General features: G+C 41.1%; 1 protein-coding gene across 1 annotated transcript; it reads left to right on the forward strand.

The window, feature by feature from the left end:
- Positions 1–1,731: 1,731 nt before the first annotated feature.
- On the forward strand, positions 1,732–24,263 carry loxl4 (lysyl oxidase-like 4). Its single transcript, XM_034152526.1, has 15 exons — positions 1,732–1,813; positions 2,986–3,315; positions 4,211–4,509; positions 4,587–4,801; positions 10,964–11,002; positions 11,356–11,569; positions 11,657–11,834; positions 16,037–16,191; positions 16,276–16,443; positions 16,861–17,023; positions 17,117–17,360; positions 18,436–18,551; positions 18,880–19,016; positions 21,544–21,655; positions 21,749–24,263. Exons 2-15 carry the CDS (start codon positions 3,006–3,008, stop codon positions 21,817–21,819), a joined length of 2,421 nt encoding a protein of 806 aa, XP_034008417.1. The 5' UTR covers positions 1,732–1,813; positions 2,986–3,005; the 3' UTR covers positions 21,820–24,263.
- Positions 24,264–25,607: the final 1,344 nt, after the last annotated feature.

A 25,607-nucleotide genomic window follows, 5' to 3' on the forward strand; every position in this document is an offset into this window, starting at 1 on the left:
GGCGTAATTAGAGAGGTGGAGAGCGAGAGAGAGAGGCAGTGAGAAAGAAAGAGAAAGCTCTCAGCCCTGTGAGCCCTCCTAGAGCCCTGTAATGCACTCTCACTAACACACACACACACACACACACACACACACACACACACACACACACACACACACACACACACACACACACACACACACACACACACACACACACACAGAGCTGTTAAGTATTGGCACACACGTAGGGACACCTGTCTAGTCTAGTTTAATTAGTCTGATATACAACAGTGCATCACAAGTTATAATTGAAAAATGTCACACACATCAATGATAATTATATTTTTAACCTTAGCACCCTCTTTTCCTTTTTTTCTCTTTCTTTACTTCCCTGTCGGCCTTGCAGGTCCCTCTGATTTGGCCCCGCTAATAGGGGGTCTGCTCTTCCTGTTCGGGTTTACCAGTCAGGGAGGGACCACCATCCTGCCACCCAGTCGCACCATCACTCTGCACACAAACATCTCAATTACAGCTTCAAAGTTTACACGTGTGCACACAAATACACATATATGTAACATATGATTTTTTTTTCTTTTCACCCCATTGGGGCTCTGCATACCATTTTTTTCACGGTTAGGTTGAAGTTTCGTTTCCTACCTCCCCTGTCATGATTGTAATTCTTGATGCCTAAGAATAAACCATGCTGCCTAAAAAGGTGCCCACTGAGGTTTACTTGAAAACAGGAAAACAGTTTATCAACACAACACCCTGAAGCTAAACATTTCCAGGGAGCTAAATGTGTCCAACATCATCCAAAAATGAATCAAAAAACAAATAAACAAGTTTCAAACATGTAGAAAGGCCTCAGTAGACAAATGCAGGAAATCTAAATCGGATCAGCACGGAGCACTGAAGTGAACCCGGCTAGAAAGCTATAAAAAGGACTTTTCGCTCATTTTTTTGCCGGACCTGATGACTCAAACCTTTATGCTTTTATATGCCATGATGATATGTTAGACTATAGTAACACACTCCTGGGCAGGGGTGGAATGGCGTATTCTCATCAGTCACGAGCGCCATGGCTACGATCAGGCTGAGCCTTTTTTAGAGTTGGTGGTTTGCGGCATTCTCAACAAGGAAATATCTACCCTGCGGTATAGGGAGCTTCTTTAAGACACTTGGAGCTTGATGTTTGAAACTATTCTTGAACCAGAGTCCTTCCTGTTGGTTACATTTACACACGTTCACCCTAAAGTTTTGTAACACTGTGCGTGTGCAGTTGTGTAAAGCACCTTCAACCTATCAGAGAAGAGAGATGTAAAGAGGCCCAATCAGAGACAAAACATTTGATTTGATTATGAAAATAAGTTTCATAATGTATACATCTATCCAGAAACGGATGACTTTCGAGTTGGCTTGGAATTATTTCGGAGACACTCCCTGCCAGATTCATTAAAATGTGACAAAAGACTTAAAAGTTTCCACCTACAACTACACAAATGCAAAACAACTACAGAATAAGTTAAAAATGTTGGTGTAGGGAATTCACTACTCAGATATGTTTACATTTCCTAGAAAGTGTTGGACCATTATGCAGTCAAGGTTGCAATGTAATTACCAGCTTCACATTTTAGCATTTACATTAACACTTCTATATGAGATCCCAGAAGGAAAAAGGAGCATGAGAAGGGAGGGAGGGAGGGAGGCAGGGAGGAATATAGAGAGAAGGAGGGCAGAAGGGAGGATTGACTAAGGAGAGCAGTTAGTAGACTCACTCACACTCTCCCCTAGCCAGTGACGTCCACCACTGCAAACATTTGCTGCCTGCCAGGTGAGTGAACTTTCACCTTACCTTCTCTTTTTACATTGTATCTTGGTATGGAATATTATTTACTTTACTTTGATTTATCAGTTTATTGTTTTTTTTTAAATTCATAGCCTATCTGTGTGCAAGTGTAACAGGTGTAGCAGTGTTGGGATGAATTTTTCTGTTCTTAAATGTGAGCTTTTCTAATTTATTTAAAAAATAAGTTAGATAAAAAATATAACTGCCAATGTTCAAACATTAAGAAGAAATATTTGTTGTTTTTAGGTGGTTCCTATGAAATAAACATAAACAGAGACAAACAGTGCAGTGTTAGGATTAAGCTGCTGTTTTCCCTATGATTTACTGTTTCCATGCCTGCAAAGTCTGTTTGTTTGTTGATGGTTTGTTCCTTTATAATTTTACCGTCACAGTAGACAAGCAGATTTGGTGTATTTCGTGCTCAGTGTTGTTCTGTGGCATGCAGTGATTTAATGTTTCAGTGTGTCTGTCTCCACCGCTGCGTTCTTGTTTGGCTGTGACACTTGTTAACCTTCAGTTAAAACCTGTCTCGTGTTTCTTTCAGTCTGGTTAGTACGCCTTCAGGGATGTTTATTCACGTAAATTGCAATACAAAAATGCGTTAGTTGGTCTTTAATTATATGCCAATGTTTGACATGAGTGAAAAGTAGGCCTAGTCATTTTATGTGTTTTGGCAAAATTGATGATGCACCAGTGAGGTAAATAAAATGTGGGACTTTATCTCTTTGACTTAGATCCCGTTTTATTTATTGGCTGTATTCTGCCATTGAGTAGAGTCAGAATACTTTATAGTAGGCCTAGTTTACCTGAATTATTTTGTCCAGAGGATGTCACCGTTGGTCCATTTAATAACCAGGCCTCTGAGGGGTTTCTACAGGCTGACTGTTTGACTTGTGTTAGGGAATTACTCAGTCTTTATACACTGTGGTTTGCGTTTCAAGATGTAGTATGTCATCTAAAAGTGATGACAGATGTTTCTCATTATGGGGAAATTAGCCTGTAGCTTTAAATTGACTGCCTAATTGACTAGCCAGGTATATTACTCCACTGGGAAATTTAACAGAAGCCAAATGAATAACATAACCTGAAACATCGTCTGATTAAGCGTAAAAAGAAGAGCACATTGAATCATGCAGTGTAACGTTTTGTACCTGCAGACCCCCTCCTCTCCGTCACGATGACCCGCACCCTCTGCTTGAGCTTCTTCCTCCTGCTGCTGTCCCTCTCTTCTCCCGCTCGCGCTGAACCTCGGCGGAGCTCGTCCAATCAGCGCAGGGCTCCTCGCGCATCCGCCGCCAAGGTGCGTTTGGCAGGCAACTTTGCGCGAGAACCCCACGAAGGGCGCGTGGAGGTGCTGCACAACAACACCTGGGGGACTGTCTGCGATGATGAAGTGGACATCAAGTTGGCCAACGTGGTGTGCAAAGAGCTGGGTTTCCAGAGCGGTGTGACGTGGGCACACAGCGCACAGTATGGAGAAGGAGCCGGTGAGAGCACTTCCTGTAACAAATTACAACCATTTAGCAATTTTGGAAGTGAGACATTTTCCTGAAAAAAGGTAAATTGTCAGTTTGTTGTTGTTGGCCAGACTTGACTTGTGAGTGACAAACTATGATAGGCCGCCTTTGACATGATAGCAGTGAAAACACAGGTGTAATAATTATATTAAAAGGACTGCATAACTCACTGACTGAATCGAAAAAATCTAAACTTAGTTGTATTATTTACACCTGTGCTATTCACGCAATAATGAGTCAAAATGTCTGCTCTTAAAAAGGCCCATTAGATAATCATTGTCATTTATTAGATTGAGACTCAGCAGGTGGCCATATTGGAACAGTTAATTGAAAACCTGTCTCTTGTGTGCTTCCTCCACACAACTCTAAATGCATGGCTACATGAAAGGACCACCAATTAAGGCATCCAAAATAACTAACATCATAAAGTGACAAAGATAACTTGTTGTGGGATTGGAGTCTACATCTCATTAAGGTCGTCTGGCAGGCTGGCAGAGCAAATATATGGGCCAAGATAGGGCATTTGTTTTAGAATAATAATAGCATTCACTTGCCAGAGTTGTGCAACACTTGCTGTGGTTTATGGACATTCTTTACTGCTGCTTTTAAATCCAAATTAAAGAGAAGGTTGAGTAGATTCAAGGGGCAGGATCTACAGCAACCTGCCTTGTAAAATACTGTGTATCCACCGCTAAACACGCCGCTAAGGTGCAACCCTAAATCACAGCGCCAGTAAAAGTCAAGTGTTAGTTGTTTAGGAACTGATTCGGGTCCCTTGTCTAGATGCAATGCGCAGTTTGTCTATTGAACAATCAATGAAAGTCACTATGAATGTACTGTAATGAAGTGTTTTTTTTTTCACAAGGCCCAATATGGATGGATAATGTACGCTGTGACGGCTCAGAGAAGTCCATAAAGGACTGCAAACACAACGGCTGGGGCGTGAATGACTGTAAACACACGGAAGACTTGGGGGTGGTGTGCAACACTGAGCGCAGGCCGGATCAGACAGCCAGTAGAGGCCACACCACCTTCAGCAGGCCCAATGGCAGCCATGCAGCTCAGTGGCAGGGAAATGTGGTCACCCGCAGGCATCCAGGATATGGCTATTATGGAAACGGACATCAACAACAAGAGATTCCCCGGTTCCAAAGACACCCCCCGGTAAAGCAGTTTACTTCTGAAACGTTCTATGCTAACCTTAGAAAGGTATGTAACATTACATTTTCATCTTCCCCAAGGTTCCTAGTAAGGTGCGAATTGAGGAGGTCCGTCTTCGTCCCATTCTCATGGCTACAAAGAGAAAGAGCCTGATCACAGAAGGTGCGCTGGAAGTGAAGCATGCTGGGAGATGGAGGCAGGTTTGCGACCTGGGTTGGACTCTCAACAGCAGCCGAGTTGTGTGTGGGATGCTTGGCTTTCCAGAGACTACTCAGCACAATGTCAAAACATACAAGTGAGTGTTAATCTTTCCTGCTAGCGGCACCGAGAGCAACACATTTCACATTTATGAACTCAAGTTATTAGATTACATTACAGTGGGCTGTTGACATGATGTTCAGAAGGGCAACATGGTTTGTCATTCCTCTCATTGTTAAGTGAATACAAACTCATACTGAAGAATAAAAAAGCAACACTGACATCCTGTTTAAAGCCACTCTGAGTAAAGGGCTTTTGTTGGGCTTATCTTACTCCCGCAGCCACTTCTGCCGTGTGTCCCCCTTTACTCCCCCCTCCCTTCCTCAGCCTAGATGATGATGAAGGAATCCCTGTCCCTTCTCTTCTGCCCTTTCTCTGCACCTCTCTCTAGGCAAAGCACCTATGCTCACCTCTCTCACTCTCTCTCTGATGCTATCTTCAGCTTGCTGCTCTCAACAGCCCCACTCTAACTTTTAGATTCCCATGCTGAGGTGTAATATCACTGCTGATTGTGCTTTAACTGTTCCATCAATACCATGTGTGGGACAGAGGTGGCTATTGGAGAGCAGGATGAGGGTCTTTGTGAGGCGACTTGTCTTATTGACAGGGCAGCCTCTGCAGGCTTGAGTCAGCCATGCATCTCTTCACTTTTACATCCCACTTTAACAGCGAGTGTGACAGGATGCCAGTGTGTGTGTGCATCTATGTGTGCTAGGGCAGGGGTTTTAAACTGTTAAAAAAGCACAACATTTACAGGTGGTTTTGTCCAATCTTTTTTAAACCTTTGGATGGAGCCAGGCTAGCTCCTTGTTTGCAGTCTTTATGCTAAGCTAAGATAACCAACTACTGGTTCCAGCTACAAGTTTGTTTTCTTTAAGCACAGGAGGACCACACAGAGTATTACGACATTACTTTTATAAGAATAAATAGTCTCGGACTAATTGCCGTTGTCAGTGGAAGGGGGACCCGGTTGGATATAGTTCCTGGAGAGCTACTGGCTAGGTGATTCATAGTTTAGCTATTCCTTTCCTCTCTTGGCCAAGCCTATTCTGACTCAACATTGGACAGACCACAACATCTGCTCTGTACTGTATGTGCAAGATTCCTCTTTCTACTACAGCTGTAACTGTTGATGGGGTAATTCATTTGTTATATAGACTATTTTAACGTTTGTTGACTTTCCCAACATACCTATTGGAGCACACACACTCACTGAAAGTTGTTCTGCATTGCCCTTGAATTAAGCTATGTCCTCCTAACTCTGTTATTGGGAACACAGTGATGCTTTAACTGGATTCTATTGTTGGAAAAAGGCATCATCAGGCGTCATATCTCCAGTAATAAAAGGTCCTCAGAATGAGCTGTCGTCAAACAGCCTGGCCGTGTCTCTGTACATGATCATTTATTAGAGCTTCCCCGCATTGCAGGTGTGATGCTTTTTATGCCTCAGTTCGATTTCCCATCGCAGTAAAGATTTGCCACTTAATGCAAAGCATGGGAGATGAGAAGAACAAGTAGGAGTTGAGTGAGGAATTAGATGGGTATATTTGTATCGCTGCCACATAAGAGATTTGGCTGCTCACCAAGAAAAGAGATATGACCGAGGAGGACGAAGCTGCTGTAGCTTGAAGGGCTTGGACTGAAGCCTGCAGGGAATCTGCTCAGTGGCGGTTCCAGGGTGTTGTTTTTAAGTCTCCCTCTGAGGTCAAGAGAAAGAAACTTAAACAATAGCACTCCATGATCTATTTAAGGCTCTGACCTAAGCCACAACAAAGTGGATTATACTGCTTATCCAACATATCTGCTTCTAAATGCACAAGGTTTGAGTGGACGCCATTATGTTGATTTATTTTATTGCGCGTGTACATTCTAAGGCTCTGGCATGAAAGCGGTCCGGACTTGATACAGGTTGGTCGACCTGTCCTGGGTATGACCTGGTGTTTTTCTGTAGCCTCAGTGATGTGTTTGTTTCTAAATCTGTACCTGTACTTTGTTTGTTCTCTCCCAAAATGTGTTTTTGACCACAAGGTGTACATATGCCTCAATGTCTTAGCTGCCAGTAATGTGTTATTTCTGCAACAGTTAAACACTTTTGCAATATTTGGTTTTCAGGGTGAAACATTATCGTTGTTATTGTATTTGGATGTTTACATACAAGAAACAGTTATAACCAGAAAAAAATTGTTGATATACAGGTAATGCCGTCTCAGCATTTACTTTTGGGTAATTGTAAGCATTGCACTCTGACTAAATTGCCACTGTAACCATAATTACTGTACAAAATGTAAGAGGAGTCATGGGGAAACAATTGGGTGTTAGACAATTTCATGTTCAGTTTTCATGTAACATCTTCGACTTAAATAGCAGCAGGAAAGTTTAGGATTGTATTGCATGGTTTGACCAAATTTAGCCAGTGACACACCCCCCCAGTTTCTCCACCTTGCTCCAAGTCTCTCAGGCCATTCTTAGAAACCCGGGCCATGCCATGTCTCTCGGCTCGCTGTGTCTCTTGGATGAGACTCAGAAGATGCTGTAATTACAGGTTGGTCAGGACCAAGGCTCTCCGGGGTTTCTGCTGAGGGTGAAAAAAAACACCCCCAATTATAGCTGTGTGTGTGAGAGAGAGTAAGACATAGTTGGCGATTGAGGAGGAAGAGAGTAACAAGAGAAAGAGGAGATTGAGAAAAAGCACAGAAGTAGCAGTCAGACGAGCCAGATTTTCGCTTGCTCGTGTGAAATATGTTCAATTACAGCTGCAGTTTGCAGCACGGCCCGCTGTGTCAGCAGCTGTCTGTCTTCCTCTGTCACCATAGTGATTTGGGGACTAAACCTGCATTTTATTTTTAATTATGTTTCAGCTGAAATGTTCTTGATGAGGGTATCATTTTCAGGCTTTTGTGTGACATTTTGAGGGACCGAGTCTGGCTTTCCTGTCTGATGTCTGTGTGATCTTCCTCAGTGACCTTCTCTCTAATTTATTTAACCATCTTTTAATTTCTACATGCATGCCAGTTGTTATTTTGTGAACAGACTGGAAGCTGGCTTTCAAAACTGAGTTGAAGGATTGTGATTTTTAACAGCTGCTTCTGGCTGCATGTAAATATGGAATTACGATTTGAAATGCAAGAACCTTTTCAAACTTAATTTCATAATCAAATCTAATATTTGATTTTAACAACTGTGATCTCTGAACAATATGTTTGATCTTGGCCTTCTTTTTCATTTAGATTGTGGTGATTGTTAGGTCCACTGTCAGATGCTTATTATGAGCTGAATACGCATTATGAACCCAAGGTTTAATGGTAATATATTTGAGTACTTAAAGTATAGGGAATCAAATGGTCAACGCTTCAAATTTCACTTCAATAAATAGTAAGATATAAAGAAAATATTAAACCAAAGGATTATACATTAATTAAGGATTTTACTCTGATAAAAATGTCCGGACCACCTAAAAGTTTTTCTAGTTTTTATGCTGCATGGAGATACTATTTATGCAGCATAGAGAACAGCTCAACAGTTCCCCTAAATTATTAAAATGGTGTTTTTAACACCCTCACACTGCTTAGTGGCTTTAAGGTGATGAATTATATGTAGGTAGAAAAAACCTGAGTCCACCTGTTCATTTCATCAGCACACAGCATGTAGAGAAATGCTGTCATACTGCTCATGCTAACTATTATTACACCATTTTAAACATACTTATTTTATTGGATGAAATTCAGCATTTACAAACAGTTCCTAATTCAGTGAAATGAAAGACCTGAAGGTATCGTTTAAATCCTGTGCAGTAGTCCTGTTGGTTTCTTAAGAGGGAAAATGGTTAGCTGATTGGTCTGTGGTGAGGTCACAAACAAGTCACAGACATGTTGCCTCAAGGGAAAATATGTGTGTGTGCGTATGTCTGTGTGTGTTCATGGTCCTAACTCTCTATACCCGATGTTACTGCAGAGCCACATGGTAGACACATTTAAGATATTTTACAAGTGTAATTCAAGAGACTGTAAAGAATAAGTGTTAAATTCTATACAATGTGTCAGTCACCAATTAGAGCAGGTCTCCTGTACGCACAAGCGGCTTTATTCAGAGCACTGAATGTGTTTTACAAATAGTGGAGTTTCTGCCTCATCAAGTCAAATGTTTGATAGATATTGGAAAGGTAGCAATGCTTTTCAAGCAGTTGAGATTTCATTTACAGATGTTCATAATTTAAGCTTACCTTAGAGCTGCACTCTGTGCTTTAAATGGGCCTGAGAAACGACCATTTAATGAGTGTTGTTTTAAAATGGCATCTGTAATTTGCAAAACACCTCTTTTTCATAAATGATTGCTAAAATTGAAGTTTGCATATTTTTAGAATGCTAACATTGTTGGTCTCTTCTGCCCCATTGACTACTTGCAGCATGAAGAAACAGGTTGTTATGTGATTTGGAAAAGAGTTCAGTCAGCATTCCATGACTTCACACAACCTTCAACATAACATCGTTTCAAAGACAATGCTTCTCTTTATTCGAGCATCCTCAGTTTGTTTTTGAGGTTTTTTGCTTAACATTTTTGGGAATCTCCGGAGTTCTTGTCAGAAATTCAAATATTTATCTACCTGTCCGTTTATACAAATATCCTTGGTCATGTTTGTTTCTATATAAGTGAATGCCACTAAAACCAGCATTGGAGTATTTTTAATGAAGTGCTGTGTCAGTAGCCACAAAATAGAAACTAATTTAGCCTCCCACACCTGTGATGCCATACTGATATACAGCTCTAAAGAGATTACACTTAAAAAATATGTGGTGTTTTAATGAAGCTACGCCTCACCAGCTCACTCTGATTAATGCTACTGTAGTTGTAAGTGTTAACATTTTAGCAAAGTGGGTTGTAAACTGATAACGAGACACTCGACCCTAAATCTTTTAGATGGTCAGATTATCTTATAAAATAAACAATGTATATAACAATGTTAGTCTCTTAATTACCTAATGTATAATGAACATTACGTTTTTTGCCAATCGCACCACCAGAATGGACGATACTAGGCTCTTTCTAATATCAGCAGGCTGTAGCGTGTGTATGAGTGTTTTCAAGTAATTGATGTGATGGTGCATGCACTTTGCAGTGGTTAGAGGATGTCCTGGCATGGTCTGTGTGGCATGTCTGCTCCGCGTGTCTGCCAGCAGAACAGAAGGCTTTCCTCTCCACCGCTCTCCCGAGTCAGCCAGCATACTTGGTTCATAAGTCTCTACTTGGTTCTGGCATTTCTCTGACATGCAGCACACTGCCAGAGTTTTTGTTTGTATATCGTGCTTGGTCAAACCCTGTTTTCCCAGAAATGTTGTACATCACTGATGTTCAATGTCATGATTGTTTGGACTGCGTGTGGCTTTGGAGGTTAACAACTAAGTTAAAAATATCTTGTGTTTGGAAAAAAAAAATCCTTTTATAGTTCCTAACTCCTGTAGTTATGTACACATCTCTGCTTTATTGCAACACGGAATGATAAAGACTTGTATTCAAAGTGTCTATGTTGGTTTAAAAGGAAAGTACGTTTAATGTAACGTAAAGGTGGGTAATTAAGATAAAACGCACCCAGCAACACATTCCTGTTGAAGACTTATCCGTATGTTGATGACAAGAAAAGACTGTTGCCTAACTCTAAACATAAAAACAGTAAACAACATTCCAGATGGAAATATATCTTACTAAACCTATAAAGCAAAAAAGATAGACAGGAATAAAAGTTACTGGAGGAGAACAAGAACATTGCATTTCTTCCTTAAACTATATCAGTCATCTGCATTCATGTATTTATAACTTTACAATCACCACAAAGCCGCAAGCAGAGCTCATTCCGGTTTTATACATGGAAGATACACATAGAACTGTATGATTCATCTTTTGATCAAGTACTTTTGAGCTGTAACTACTTTAGTCAAAACCATGTACCTCAGTAAGACTACTTTTCTAGTAATAAGTAAGTCGGTAAGTGTTTGTGCCGCTACTAACTGTGGCAGAAATCCCTCCTGTGTGGCCAGGTTACATATAAAACAAACAACAGATGCTACAGTATATTGTTCAGTCACTACCCCGCCATATGAGAAATTGGTGACCCAGGTCACCTCACAGGGTGGTGTGTGTGTGTTGCTAACCTCAGGGAATATACAGACCTGATAAAACTAACATTGTTCTTTGTTTTCTTTTACAGGAAAATATGGGATACCAAGGTTTCAGATCCGTCTACAAGGTAATACAAATACAACAATTCGTCATGATTGATAGCTATCTTTGATCTCTCTCATTGAAATATACTCGCAGACGTCAGAAGTTGAACTTCTTTAAAAGGCTTGAAAACCTATTTAAGAGTTTCAATCAAATCTGACTAACTAAACCACACAGTCCTAATAACCAAATTAGTTTTCAGTATATTTTAATTGTCAAACCCTTCATAAACAATATTTAAGAATATTTTGTATCTGTCACTTTCGTCATTGCTATTTTAGTCATGCATACTTAATGTATTTGAGAAATACTAAAGATGTTTACCACGTTATCAGTGGCTTTAAGAATATATTACAAGAACTGTTTTCTTCTTTCTAGATTGAGCATCATGTCAAAGAAGAAGGGATTCTGGATAGAGAAAGTTCACTGTCAGGGGTTTGAGAACTCCCTGTCAGAGTGCCTCGCTCAGCTGTCAATCCCCCGGAGTCCCACTCCTTGTAAGAACGGGAGACATGCAGTTGTCAAGTGTGTGGCAGGACCTCAGTTTGCTCGCATTTCCTCTGGAAGACCCCAGGCCCCCTATCCAGTTGTGGTAAGATTGATACAGGGATGAATACACAGTGTTTTAATGAACTGCATTAAGCTGAGTTACAACTCTTCGGTTTTCTGCCCTGTACAGCCGGTGCGTCTGAAGGCTGGCCCCAGACTGGGTGAGGGTCGTGTGGAGGTACTAAGAGACGGAAAATGGGGGACCATCGTGGACCACATGTGGGACAGACCTGCAGCCAGTGTGGTATGCAGAGAACTCGGCTTTGGTACTGCCAAGGATGCCCTGAATGGAGCTTTTATGGGTCAAGGTAAGCAAGAGAACTGCTCCTGATCAGAAAAAAAGGCTTCCACATAACTGAGACTGGAAATCTAGAGAAGTCCACATTTAATCTAGTTGTTTTGAGTATGCAATTTGAATGTTTGAATGTGTTTTATCACGCGTCATGGTATTCCAGAGAAGACAGGGAGACTTTTCCAGTGCTTATCTTAGATGCCGCACCCGCCCTGACTGATAAGATAATGCATGGGCATGAGTGTTTGCCTGTCTGTCTGAGTCTCAAGTTAAAGTCTGAGTCTGTATGTTACCTCTTGAAGCTGCAAACGTGTTGATTGCAGTATCTCCAGCTGTGATTAAACAAGTCCTGTGCCAGGGCTAACAGCTGCCCAAACACCACTCACACACACATACTTTCACACAGAAAATGTAATACTATAAGCCATGGATGTTTACGTTGGCATTTGGTAACGGTAGCCACAGACATAATCTTGCTAACTTCAAGCAATCTTTTCATTTACTCACTGAGGTGCTGTGGTCTTTTCCCTTCATTTTCAATTTTACGGCTTTGGTGATGCACGGATTCAGTCACTATCCAGCTGCGCCAGTGGTGTCCCCACCCTTACGAGATGTGAGAACGGTTTCTCCATGCCTCAGTCTGGGGTGTAGTCTCTAATCAAGCTGATCAAGATGAAATGTGGGACGACAGTCTGCTGGTTTAGCTGTTCAGTTAATCATACATACAGTAGAGTATTTTTGAAGAACTCCCTGTTACCTTCAAACCTCTTCAATTGGGTTTTCTGTAGATGATGTCATTTAAACTACTTTTCTTTTTGATGAGCCTGACAGAACTTAAATCTGGTTACGTTGGCTCCTTTGAAGATACTTTTAAAAGGCTTCACACCCCTTGTCGTCTGGATACAATCAACACTTTCAGTTGTTGGGCTAGAATTCAGGTTCATCTTGGTTCCAGAAATCTTAGGCAGAGGTATAACATTTGTTCACTGATCCAACCATTTAGCTATATGTGTGTATATGCAGGTACTAGCATGGGTATTTTGCATGGTTGTGTTTAATAAAATTAGTTTTAGATTCATACATGTCCTAAGAAATTCTTGGGACATTGTTGGAACATTTTTCACATATACTGTAACATCACTCAGCTGCCAGATTTTTTCAACAGCAAACAAAATCTAAGTGCAAATGCACAAAAAAAATACTACAATAGTAGTTTTAAACACTCTCCGACCAGTAGATGCATTCAAATCTGCAGTCAAAAATAAGGTTTTGCGTGGGTAAAAGGTAGAACGCCAGTAAATCCCCCCCCTCCCATTAATCTAAACTGTATGAAAAAGCTTCTAAACTTAATACAATTCCTGCATTTATCTGAAGGCATTAGGACAAATATGCTAATAAGTCCAAATTGAGAAGTGCTGTGCCAGAGCAGAGTGCCATTACACACAGAGTGCGCTGTGTTTACCTTGATTAAATTACATTCAAATGACACCAGGCCTCTACAAAAGAACCAAACACACCTCTACACACTGTTATAGGTTCAGCTGTTGGAGCGATGATACCTGGGATATGACGGACCCTGTGATCATTCACCATCACACAGCCCTCCACCGCTACACATACATGAACCAAAATAGAAGGAGTGCTTTGAGAAGGCAACACAGTCTTTGCACTAAGAGTAACCATTGGTTGTTGTGCTTGCAAAATTAAAATAGACCCCATAAACACACTTCACATACATTCAGGTACATACTCTCCTCTCTGAAGCCCACACACGTGCATGCACACACGTACAGCAAAGTACTCTCCCTTTCCATCTGTCTGTCTGTCCTACATATACACTGCCATGCACAACGATTGGACTTCAAAGTGCTCTCATAGCTTCCTTTCTATAACATGCAGCCTGTTAGACATTTTACTGACATATAATTTTCCATGTGCTTGAAGGCCACATAAACACAGGGGTATATGTCGTTGAGGCCTAATATAGACTCTTTGATAGAACAAACCCTCACTGAGAGAGACTCTCTGAAAGAGTGACATTTTTCAAATGTAGTTTTGTAAAAGTTTTGCATACAGTTAATTTCTCTTTAAACCATCCTTTCTGATAGAGCATAAACATTTTGTGTCAAATGTTTATACTTCACATAACTCTGAATACATTCAAATAAACATGCTTTATGTCAGCACGTTAGAGAAATCGAAACCGAAGACGCTAAAGGAGAGTATTGGATCATTTATTATGATCATAAAGGTTGTGGTCGACTGGCTGTTTGGCTTGAGAGAGAGGTCGGCCAGTCAGAGATTGGCTTTAATGTGGTCTCACTAATCAGACTGGTTGTACCACTTTCTATTTCACACCGCACAGAGCATCCCCCTCTGAAATGAGTAAAGTTGTAATTTAATTTGCATAATTTATATAATTATAATACCTTATAATTTGCAACCGAGCTTAAACATATTTTGATGTTTCTTGGCTGTTAGCATCTAAAAACGCATAGTCAGTCAGATCTATTTAGAAACATGATTTTAGCAATTGGCAAAGAAACGCAGAGAAAGAGATGTTCCATGAAAAGAAACACTACACGCACTACATTAATGTGCCTAAAACAGAATATAATTTCAGAGAGGAGAAGAACAGGGTTTCCCTTGTAACCGCTAACCAACTATTTAAGCTATTCTGAAAAAGAATGTGACCAAATTGACCGTGTTTCCATGTTTCCAAGTATGTTTTCTAATCTATCCAATGCCAATTCTTATTATATGGTAATCAAGATCAACTTGTTTATTTTAAATACTACATTTAAGCATCCACATTTATATCATTCCTGAATTCTGCTCTCATAGCTGTATCTTCTGTCGATCCTTGCCGTTTTATGTTGAAGTTGATTTGATCATTTGTTAAATTGATGTCCGGCAGAATGAAAGTGAAGAACATATTCTAAGCTCTGTTAAAACTCCATCTGCTAACCATCTAACTCCCATCATCATTACATTTATTATCACCATCAGTAAGTTAAATTACAGGGAAAAAAAATCTATTTTCTTTCTTGACCAACATTGTAACGTTACAGTGTAATTTTGCCTGGGAAGTCCATATACATTTAGAGTACTATATTACAAAAGGAAGTAAAACAACCTGACTGCCTGTGTATACTTCTGCATGTAAAGTGTGTGTGGCCAGTTTCTTGACATTTATTTTTGGTTTTTGTGGATTTCCCAAACTAAGGTTTAAATACAGCGTGTCACTGTTCATTTTGAGGATCCCTCGTCCGGGCCCCATGTTTGTCTTGATAACTTAAAAAGTGGGAGTTTGGATCTAGTTTGTGGCCTTTACACTGTAGATAGAGGCGGAAGTGGTTTTGATGCTTCCTTTCATAAGTCTGAACCCACGCAGTGTGACCAGTATGGAAGCAGGCCTACAATCTACCAAAACCAACACAGAGACAGATGGGGGGGGGGTTAGCCTGCAATCTGCTCCATACCATTCAAGTTATCTTTCTTCACGCCCTTCTTTCTTGGTTTCTCTCTTTTTCCCCCGGTTTTAGTGGTTTTGGTTGTGTTTATTTCAATGCTGCCTCATTTCAAAGTTTGCCGTTTGTGTCTTTTGTTTTAAGAAAACACTGTTGCCAGTGTTTGCTCTGTGTTTTCACACACTGCAGTCATTGTGGCGGCAGCTGTTTGCTTTCACAAAATCTTTATCTTAAGATTTATTCCCAACATCTTCTATGTTATTTAGAGATCATCTGGTTTAAAACCATAAACAGATACTGTGACAGTCTTTTATTTTGTACCCACAGAGTTGCTCTTGTTTGTTCACCCAGGGTGGTGGACTACACACAATGTTATTGTTGTTGTGCCAAAAGCAACAGAATAGTGGTAATGAGGTGGGGCAGATCCCTAAAGTAGATGTTTGTGGTGTTGCCAACGCTTGGCCAGAAAAGCATTTTGTCACGACAGATAGGAACTTATCGTTGTTGTTTTGTTGGAAAATAGCAAAGCATAATTACTTGAAAAGAATAAAGAGCATTGAATGTGTGTGAGCTCCTTTTTCGTGATAAAGTCTGGTAATGCCTCTGGGTCTGTGTTTGGTGGCCCCAAACAGTGCACGATAAATATTGCCCTTCAGTTATGTCTATGCTCCTCTGGCTCCCATATATTCCTGCCTTATTTTTGTCAGCATAGTCTTTAAATCGACCTTATGTCCTCCTCCCTCTTCAGGTACCGGACCTATCCATATGAACAGTGTACAGTGTATGGGGAGTGAGCGCTCCATCCTAGACTGCTACTTCCAGGAAGTTCAACCGTGGACATTCAAACACACCCAGGATGCCTCAGTACGCTGTAACATCCCTAAGACCGGAATAGAGAACACGGTATAAAAACAACTCTAAAACCAGACAAAAATGCATGAGTTTTCACTGATTGCGCACTAACAACTGAATCCCTTTCATTTCCAGGTGCGACTTGTTGGTGGCAGAGTCCCATCAGAAGGCCGCGTCGAGGTGTTAATGGATGTTGGGGGTCGTAAGCGTTGGGGCTCTGTCTGTAGTGAGAACTGGGGCATCAATGAAGCCATGGTGACATGCAGACAGCTCGGCCTGGGTTTCGCTGCCAGTGCTCATCAGGTAACAACCTTCCTGACTAACATTACATCCATAAGGTGTCAATCATGTCATTTTGATCTCTGGCTGAAGTGCCGCCCTTTATTCGTAATATTGAAAAACCTTTGTCGAAGTCTCTAAAATAATGGGCATGTTGTCCTGAATGAACAAACAATGTAACACTCCCACTTCTAAACCAATTAGTATGTTTAAAAAAAAAAAGCCAGATTAGTGTTAAGAGGCATCATTCGTCCAAGATTTGTCAAAATCCCATCAGCGGTGTCTGGGTTATTGATGAAAAAACAACAAATGGATGAGAGGCCAATCCATAGTCACAGCCCCTGTATTTACTGTGATGGACAATATGCTATGATCCTACTTATTGATAGAAAACCTGACAGGTTTGCTTTGTCCTTTGACCCCGCCCCCTTCCTTTGACAGGATACCTGGTACTGGCCCGGTCACTCGAATGCCAGTGATTTGATTCTCAGTGGAACTCACTGTGTGGGCACGGAGTTTTCAATTCAACAGTGCCGGCGCAACAACAATCTCCACTGTCCTCGAGGAGGTGGGACGAAGGCCGCTGGGGTCAGCTGTTCAGACAGTAAGTACAGCCTTCTTTGTAGCTCACATCTTCTCCAATTATACTAAATCTGTTTGAATCCTAACATAACCTCTCCCATCTGACCTTCTTCAGCGGCGCCTGACCTTGTTCTGGATGCCCAGCTGGTCCAGGAGACAGCCTACCTGGAAGACCGACCCCTCCACCTGCTGACCTGTGCCAATGAGGAGAACTGTCTGTCCTCGTCCGCTGCCAGGATGAACTGGCCTTATGGCCACCGCCGCCTGTTGCGGTTCTCCTCCCGCATCATGAACATGGGTCGGTCCGATTTCAGACCCAAAGCAACAAGAGAGAGCTGGACATGGCACCAGTGTCACAGGTATAGCATCTTTCAGGAGTTTAGGGAGGAGTAACATCGCTTAGGTTGTTGCAATGGAAAGAACTGTTTAAATACTTACTATAAGTGGGATGTTGTGGTTGCCCCTGTGGTAATTCTAAGTGTTTTTTTGGGAAAACTGTGGTTTAGTGTCTCGGATTCAGGTGAGCTGTGGTTTTTAGAGGTTTTAAAAAAATATTCGGACAAACACCTGTTCCTCATAGAAAATTGCTTTTACGTGCATTAATGAAAATAGCTCCCTCCTTGTTGAGTAATTTGGGTTATATTTAATTTAATTGCACTCAATTGCTACCGAGAAAAAAAACATGCTGAAGTGTGATGTCTATGCCAGTGTGCGTATGGTTTGACAGGGGGGCTGTGGGTAGCGTGCAACACGGGGCATTAAAACAAAAGAGCCTTTGTCTGTCAACGGTCCACAGCAGCAATTTGTACATTCGCTGTACATAGACTAAATATTGTCCTCAGGTCTACTTGTAACAAATTCCACTCTACTTCTCAGTTTGCTCACCTCTGTAAGTTAGTTTCTTGTCAGATGACGAGAGCACCTTCAGGCCTGTCGTCATGAGAGAAGAAGGGGCCATTTGAAGCCCTCAGTGTTGGCTGTGTGACATGTGTCCCAGTAGGTTATGGGTGGCCTGAAACAGTGTGTCATCCCTCTGGATTGATTAGCCTCCCTGCAGCACGTGTCTGTGGAAATGACTGCTGAACCAATCCAGTCACACAGGTCGGATGTAATACAGAGGACAGGGCAGCCCACGCACGGTCAAGTCCATTTCTGTTTGTAACAACAACACATCAGAGCTATGAACGGGTGTTTCAAAGCCCTCCATTCACTCAGAACGAGTAAACAGTTCAACCAAGCCGGCGCTAAAACAAGCTTCTGTGAGAGGTGTTACGGTGACACCCACGCTCATGTTCGAGCAGTGAGGTCATTAGGCTACAAGCCAAAGGGAGCCAGTGTTCACTTAGCGTAAATGCACACGCTCATACACTAACAGACACACACACACACACATATACACACTCTCACCTGGACTTTCCCCTTCTGTCGTCCCAGGCACTACCACAGTATCGAGGTGTTCACGCATTACGACCTGCTGACTCTGAATGGCACGAGGATCGCAGAGGGACACAAGGCCAGTTTCTGTCTGGAGGACACGTATTGCCCTGAGGGTAATGTTCACTATTCATGACTCCCACTAAAACACTGTTTCCCATTAGTGACAGGAAATTAATATCAATATTTCAGCTGCAGCTATTTAGATTTTTACTTTGTGGTTAATGTGTTAGATCGCTGCTGTTGTTGTTTGTTCACTCTCCATTTACTTGTTATATCATGGATGAAATAGCTCGTATGAGAAAGCGGAGTTCATACTGTATGTAGACTGCTGCAACTCAAGAAGCTAAAGACTCTTAAAAATAACAGGGAGTGCCAAGCAGTAAATGAGCTTTTGTGTGATTGATAATGTTGTGGGTGTGTGTGTGTGTGTGAATGTTTCAGGAGTCCAGAAGCGCTTCTCCTGCTATAACATGGGGGATCAGGGTATCTCTGTGGGCTGTTGGGATACATATCGCCACGATATCGACTGTCAGTGGATTGATGTGACGGATGTACGGCCAGGAGACTACATCTTCCAGGTCAGAAGTCATTTTATATTTAACTTCCCCTTTTGCAGTTTGGGTACATTTTCTCATATCACGTACATCAAACACCATCATAGTTCTACCATTTTGGAAGTATGCTCATCAATAGTTACCTGGGAAGATCTGTGCCACTTATGTCTGTATGGTAAATATGAAACTACTGCCAGAAGCCAGTTAGCTTAGCTTAGCTACAACACATTCTTGGCTGTTTAGGTGCAGAAACGAGTCTGGAATCTCTACTGGTTACATGGCAACTTTGTAAGACTCCGACTACACCCAGCCAAGAAATAGTCCAACACATAAACCCCCGTAAAACCATGACCTGGCAACCTTACCCTTACGTTTGTCATTAAGGGACAAAGTTACATTTAAGGTAATCAATGTACCTTAAAGTTTCTAATTTTGTTAATACAAAAAAAAGTATTACAGGATCATATGTGGACTTCCTCATTTAATGGTTTGTGTTTCTGTCTATTCCAGTAAAACGAACACTCACTTCACAATCACCCCCTCAACCATTCCTCCGTCTTTCATTATTCTGACCCAGGTTAAACACTCAAGTCATTGTGGCTACAAAAATAAAACACATCAAGGACCATTATCCTCCATTTCCAGTTTAGACTACGGATCCCACCATGTACGCAGCAGTCCTCAGATCTCATGCTGCCAATTACCTCCCAGCTGCGGCAGATTGGTTGCCGTGTAACTCACTGTCTGATAATTACTGCTGTCACCAAGTGTGTCTAAAAGGTCACTCTCAATCTTTGTAATTACACTCCTCTACTCTCTATTAAAGACCGAATTTTTTAATGTACTCGCAAAAGACGTGACAAGCATATGTATAGACGCATGTGCTGACTGGATGTATTTTAAGCATGTTGGGCAGGGTATAATTATAAAGTCATACATGCTACAGCGCAATGTGGAGGCGTAAAGAAGGAATGAATGATAGAGGACAGAAATGGAATTGAGAGAAATGTAAGAACAAAATTGGAAGAACTGAAAAGGTCAAGGTCATTTGAGGAGAAAAAGCACTGAGAGTACATAACCAAATGTAACTGAAGAACAAGAGAGAAAAAAAGAGCAAAGTAAGCCAAGCGGGGAGTTATAGTAGTTATTCACCATTGCTGCAGAATTGAAAAAACAAAATATATTTGACTGCATGTCAATCTCTCTCACTGCTTTCTTAAATGTGTCCAGTTAAGTGCAGGTAATGCCTGACTTTTCTGAACCTGGGCTCTACAGAAAGATACAGCAGGCCTAACCTTGAACCTCCCATTGCCAATGAAACTCACCAATTACCCAAACTAACTATTGCCTCCCTTTAGTCAAACAGCAGCTAGTCCCCCCTTCCATTAGGAACGGCTAATTTGCCACCAAGGAATTCCTCCTGCCCTGTTTTTATTTTTATTGCCACTTTCTCACTGAGCCACACATTCTGCCCCTGAACGGGCCCTCTTCAAAAGCCTCGTACACTCTGGTCCTACACTGTAATTTACCCTGAAAAATTAAGAGACAGCTTTTGTGCATTCACTTACTTTTAAAAGTTGTTTGCCTTTTTTAGTTTAGTTGCGTTGGTTCTCCCTGTAGCTGTTTGTAACATGTACTTAAAGTGGGTGTAGCAGTTTACAGAGCCGCTATTAGAGTAAATGGCTTCACAGTATTATCACCAGACCAGATTAGGAGAATGGTTGTATCGGCAGTTATGGAGCTGCTCTGCAAATGACACACTGTTAGTACAGCCAGCACTCAGACATATACACATGCTTGTGCATAACTACTCTATTGCAGCACACTTTAATTTCAGGCAAATTCAGTCATTATTGCATACCTATGTTGGTGCGAGTAGCAACCGCATTCCATGAACTTCAGCTGTAAAGTTGCATAACCTCTAATGCAGCTTCGTATGTGTTTTGTGGGCAGAAGTTTTTTTGTTACGTGTTTTCATTCAAGTTATAAAGTGTTTTATGATGAGCTACCCTTAAACATCTACCAGTGTATTCTGTACTTTGCATTACGCACGGTAAAAGCAAGTGTTTCATGCCAGATGTCATTCAGTGCATATGCTTAGCTGAAGGCTACCAAGCACACTCATTCAACGTTAAGTCAATGAGAAAGAAGTGTATGCATAGTGTATTTATATCTCCAAATAGGAATACTATATGGAAAAGTCATCCAGCTTTTTATAGATGAAAAAGGGATTGACTATAAAAACAATACCAGCCAAGAGTGCTGTTTAATAACAGGCCCTCTTACAATTTAACATCCAACTGCTCTTTATGTCAAATGGCTTTCTCAGTGTGTATCGAGAGGAGACATATTTTTTGTTTGACCATGTGCCTGGCCAGCCCCGGTTACAGTATTAGATGAAAGTGAGAACAACAAAGTCATAAATTCTCCCTGTTTGCCAATAAATGTTTGTGGTGATGATGAAGTATGCAGCTGCAAGTCATAAGGTCAGAAATAATGTGATATTGTGTCGTTTTTAACAGAGGTTGTGTATGATGGTATTGTTTTGCAGGTGGAAGTGAACCCTGCAATGGACATGGCTGAGTCTGACTTTATGAACAATGTCATGAGATGTCGGTGCAAATACGATGGCCAGAGAGTGTACATGTATGGATGTCATGCAGGTGAGCACAGAAAAGCCTTTTCCTCTTTTGTTTTTTCATCCTGAATCCACCCCTCCTCGGTCACTGAAAGTTATATCCTTTTCCCTTTTTAAGGCGATGCATACAGCGCAGAGATTGAGGACCTGTTTGAGCACCAGAAGCAAATCACCAACAACTTTGTGTAGCCGCCCCAGGGGCCCGGAGCAGAGGCCTTCCAGTGGGGCCCAGAGTCTACTCAGGGTGGGCAGAGGTCGATGGCCCTAGGCCTTTGGGACTTCAGGACCCACAATAACAGTGTACACACAACATGGCGGCTGTTCACCTCCTTGGCAGATGTGGAGAAAATATTCATAAGCGCATCATATCACAGCAGCAACCATTGCAGAGACTCCATTGTCAACAAGTGTGGAAAAGGTGCCAAACAGGTCGACATGTATTTTACTCTAGTTAAGTAAGAAAATACTGGATAATGATTCAAACTATACAGAATTGTGTGAATGTGGATGACTTTAGCTAGTTATTCAAGGTGTCAATAACTAAAACAATTTAAAAACAATTTGGAAGGCAGTGCTGTTGGTAAAACTCATATCCAATGTAGAACAAATGTATTGAATTTTGTAACTCTTGTGCCTTTACATTACTTCAATATTGGTGCTCTTAACATTACTGTATATCCTTCAAGAACCTCACTACATTTCAACAATGGCCTAAAATTCATCTTGGGTAGTTTTCTTTTAAAGTTAATTAGGTATTTTATAATTGCTTTGACTTTAACAAAATCATTGTTTTAGACAATTGTAGTAGTGCTACAACGTTTGCTTCTTATCTAGAAGCAAAGAGGTTGTCCAATGATTTTTATTGAACAAAGCACTTTATCGTTTCAACATCAGTATTCTAGTGTTGCCCCCATGCTTTGCCACCAAAACTACTTTATTGTGTAATACATTTCAAAAAGTGAAATATTAGGTTTCTGTTTTAGTTTTCATATGCAATGTATTTATGCCGAAACTTTATTTATTCACGGATTTCACACATACACAGCATGCTCAGTAAAGAGATTTTTAGTTTACGCATAATTAACAAAACAGATTTGTTTTCCTTATTTAATTAACCATAGGCACCATGTTGTTATATTGTCCCATGATGCAGATTAAACAAATGTTATATTTTAGTTAAACAACTGTAACTGTAGAGTTTGTTCTCTCCCATCCTTACCGCTGGGAGGGAAACCGGCCTGACGAAACCACAGTATTGTGGCAGGCAGGCAGGCTGGCTGGGTTTTGAGAGCATATAAAAAACCTTTTAATTACATCTGTTTAGGTTTGACATAAGGTTACGGTTAAGGTTAGGGATATAGCATGTGCTTTATAAAGAAACACGGTGGAATAGTTTCTTATGCAATCACAGAAAGAGCGAGAATCTTTACACAAACTACATGAAAGATTCAGAGTTCTGAAAGATTTACTGAGGGACACAGTGATTGTAAGACAGATTGAGAAAGTAAGAGAGAAAGGGATGAAGTTTGGAGAAAGACTTATGCAGACAGACACTTTTTACTAGCAGAGCTGCCTTTTTGTAGGCAGTCATACAAAGACCACAATCTGGCATACTCAGCTCCCCACCGAGAACAACATGTTTGTCTGGGAGAAAAAACAACTGTTGGACACAGTAAACAGTGGCCCTATATTTTGTACTAAAGCTGGGCCTGCTAAAATATACTGCATTCTACATTTCTTTGCTAAAGGTTTAGCTCCTCAGCAAACTATGATGCAACTCCACTTTTTTACAACATGGAACTTGTGTTAATCATGTTGTTTTACCCCATTACTGTGTTTGATGTGTATGCCTTATTGTCTTAGTGGTTAAACATGTTAAGATGATTTTCTAATGGCCAGCAACTAGGACTCGTCGTGGAAAGGACAAGTCACTCATAAAAACAAATGCAGACTTAATTAATTTCTTTAGCACATTGTTTTCCCCCTCACTGGGCCTTTATTATTTTGACTTCATGGAAGGTTTAGAAAGAAGGCTTTTTAGAATAACCTTTAACAAGTCCTCCATGTAACAAAAAACAGTTGGAGAGGCTAAAGAAAGCATGAAGACGTAAAAGTCTGTGTGTTTGCTGATGTGCTTTTCTGTTATGTTGTGCGTGTGTACAGTTTATATTGACATATTATGGTCTGTTCTATGTGTTATTTAAAATGATATGCCATTCCATATTTTAAGTTGGTTCATATTCACCACTCTCATCATATTACTGTATTATACCCATGCTATATGCATAGCACTGGGACATTGTTTTTCATGGCCAGTAGTGCTTTTATTTTGTCTTTAAAGCTGAGAGTGTGAGCTATACAACGCTTATCTACAAACATATTCATAGAAAGCTGTACTCTCAGGGACTTCAACCTCATCTAAGAGAAAGAATAACGTGTCATGTGATGTAATTCAGGTTGCTTTTAGCTGTGATGCATAGACTCTTACAGAAGGTAATGTGGGCTTGCATGTTTGTGGAGGATAACGTTTTGATAGACACTGGCTGAGTCAGGAGCAAATTTCAGTTAAAGACCAAATCACAATCTATTCATTCATCATTACTGTGAATCAATTAAACTTCTTCACATACTAAGCTGTCGTCTACCTCCTGCCTCCTTCTTGATGCTAAAACATGACTCTGCAGAATATGTGTTTATAAAAAGAGGCTTCAATTGTGAAAACAGATATTATCCAGTAGCATTTTCAGTCCACCTGCTCCGATACATATGATTCATTCTGTGGGTGAACATCTGATCCGTCATACTGGTTACTCAAGCACTCTGGGTTCTTAACTTACACTTAAAAAGGCTGGTTGGAAACTAGAACTTTATTTTATAAGGTTTCCCCTAAAATGCCTAAGCTGCCCAAAGACAACCCTTTAAAGCTGTTAGATTTTCTGTGACTAAATCCTTTGCAAACACTGCCCCTCCTGGGAACCGAGAAATCGCCTAAGTATTTCAGTAAGAAAAATACACAAAAGTGTCCAGGGATTAATGACTAAATTTGAGCGTATCAAAGTAGGTGGAGTAATCAGCTATGTCTGGAAAGGAAATGTACTCTTAACAAAAGTCTGATTTGATCATAGCTGACAAGTCCACCCAGAAAGAAAACAGTGGAGCTGTGAAGTGGTCGCTCGCTGGGATGAAACAGCTGCTGGGCAAACAGGAAAGGAAAACTTGAAAGCAGAGCACCTGGGTTCACAGAGTGTACTCACACACATTCAGCATCCTTTCATGCCCTTTCAGCATACTGTATTTCTATAAACACACGTGAACACATACTGTGAGCAAGTATAGTGGACTTCAAATATTGTCACTACTTGGAAAAAGCAAAGATTATCTAATCCTAGTGGAAGACACTAGATACGGTCTGGGCCTTGCTTTAAGAGAGTGGGATGTTCTGAGTCAGAACTTGATTACATTTCCAGCGCAGCGGGGATACGTGTGGATCACCCCGTTTCTCAATAAAGATAAAACAGAACCGGAGAAAGAAAACAATTTGAGGCAAGGAAAAAAGTTGTCGACCTATGACCGAACTCCATTCATAAATGCTCAGCCAAGCAGTTCTCATTTTATCCTTACAGGCCCACTTCCTGTTTGCTGCACGTGTTTTTATTCAGGAGGCCCCCTTTGCCACTCCACCCTGACCTGATGGGGACCACAGGCGGCTCCACAATGGAGACTGTGTGCGCTCACTGAATGACAGACCTGTCCATACAAGCTACAAGGACACCCCCCCTCCCTCTTTATACACACACACACACACACACACACACACACACACACACACACACACACACACACACACACACACACACACACACACACACACACACACACACCTGAAGGGCATAACAGGTTTTGCCGTCATCTCTCTTGAAAGCAGTGTTCCATGGTTTATAGCGCAGACAGACATGTCGTAGGATTTGATCACAAGA

Source organism: Trematomus bernacchii, unplaced genomic scaffold (assembly GCF_902827165.1).
Source record: "Trematomus bernacchii unplaced genomic scaffold, fTreBer1.1, whole genome shotgun sequence".
In the NCBI taxonomy this organism is placed as follows: Eukaryota; Metazoa; Chordata; class Actinopteri; order Perciformes; family Nototheniidae; genus Trematomus; species Trematomus bernacchii.

Coding starts and splice junctions, on each gene's coding strand:
- loxl4 (XM_034152526.1), top strand. CDS start 3,006: ATGACCCGCACCCTCTGCTTGAGCTTCTTCCTCCTGCTGCTGTCCCTC. Junction 3,316..4,210: donor ACAGTATGGAGAAGGAGCCG/GTGAGAGCACTT, acceptor TTTTTTCACAAG/GCCCAATATGGATGGATAAT. Junction 11,570..11,656: donor AGGCCCCCTATCCAGTTGTG/GTAAGATTGATA, acceptor TGCCCTGTACAG/CCGGTGCGTCTGAAGGCTGG.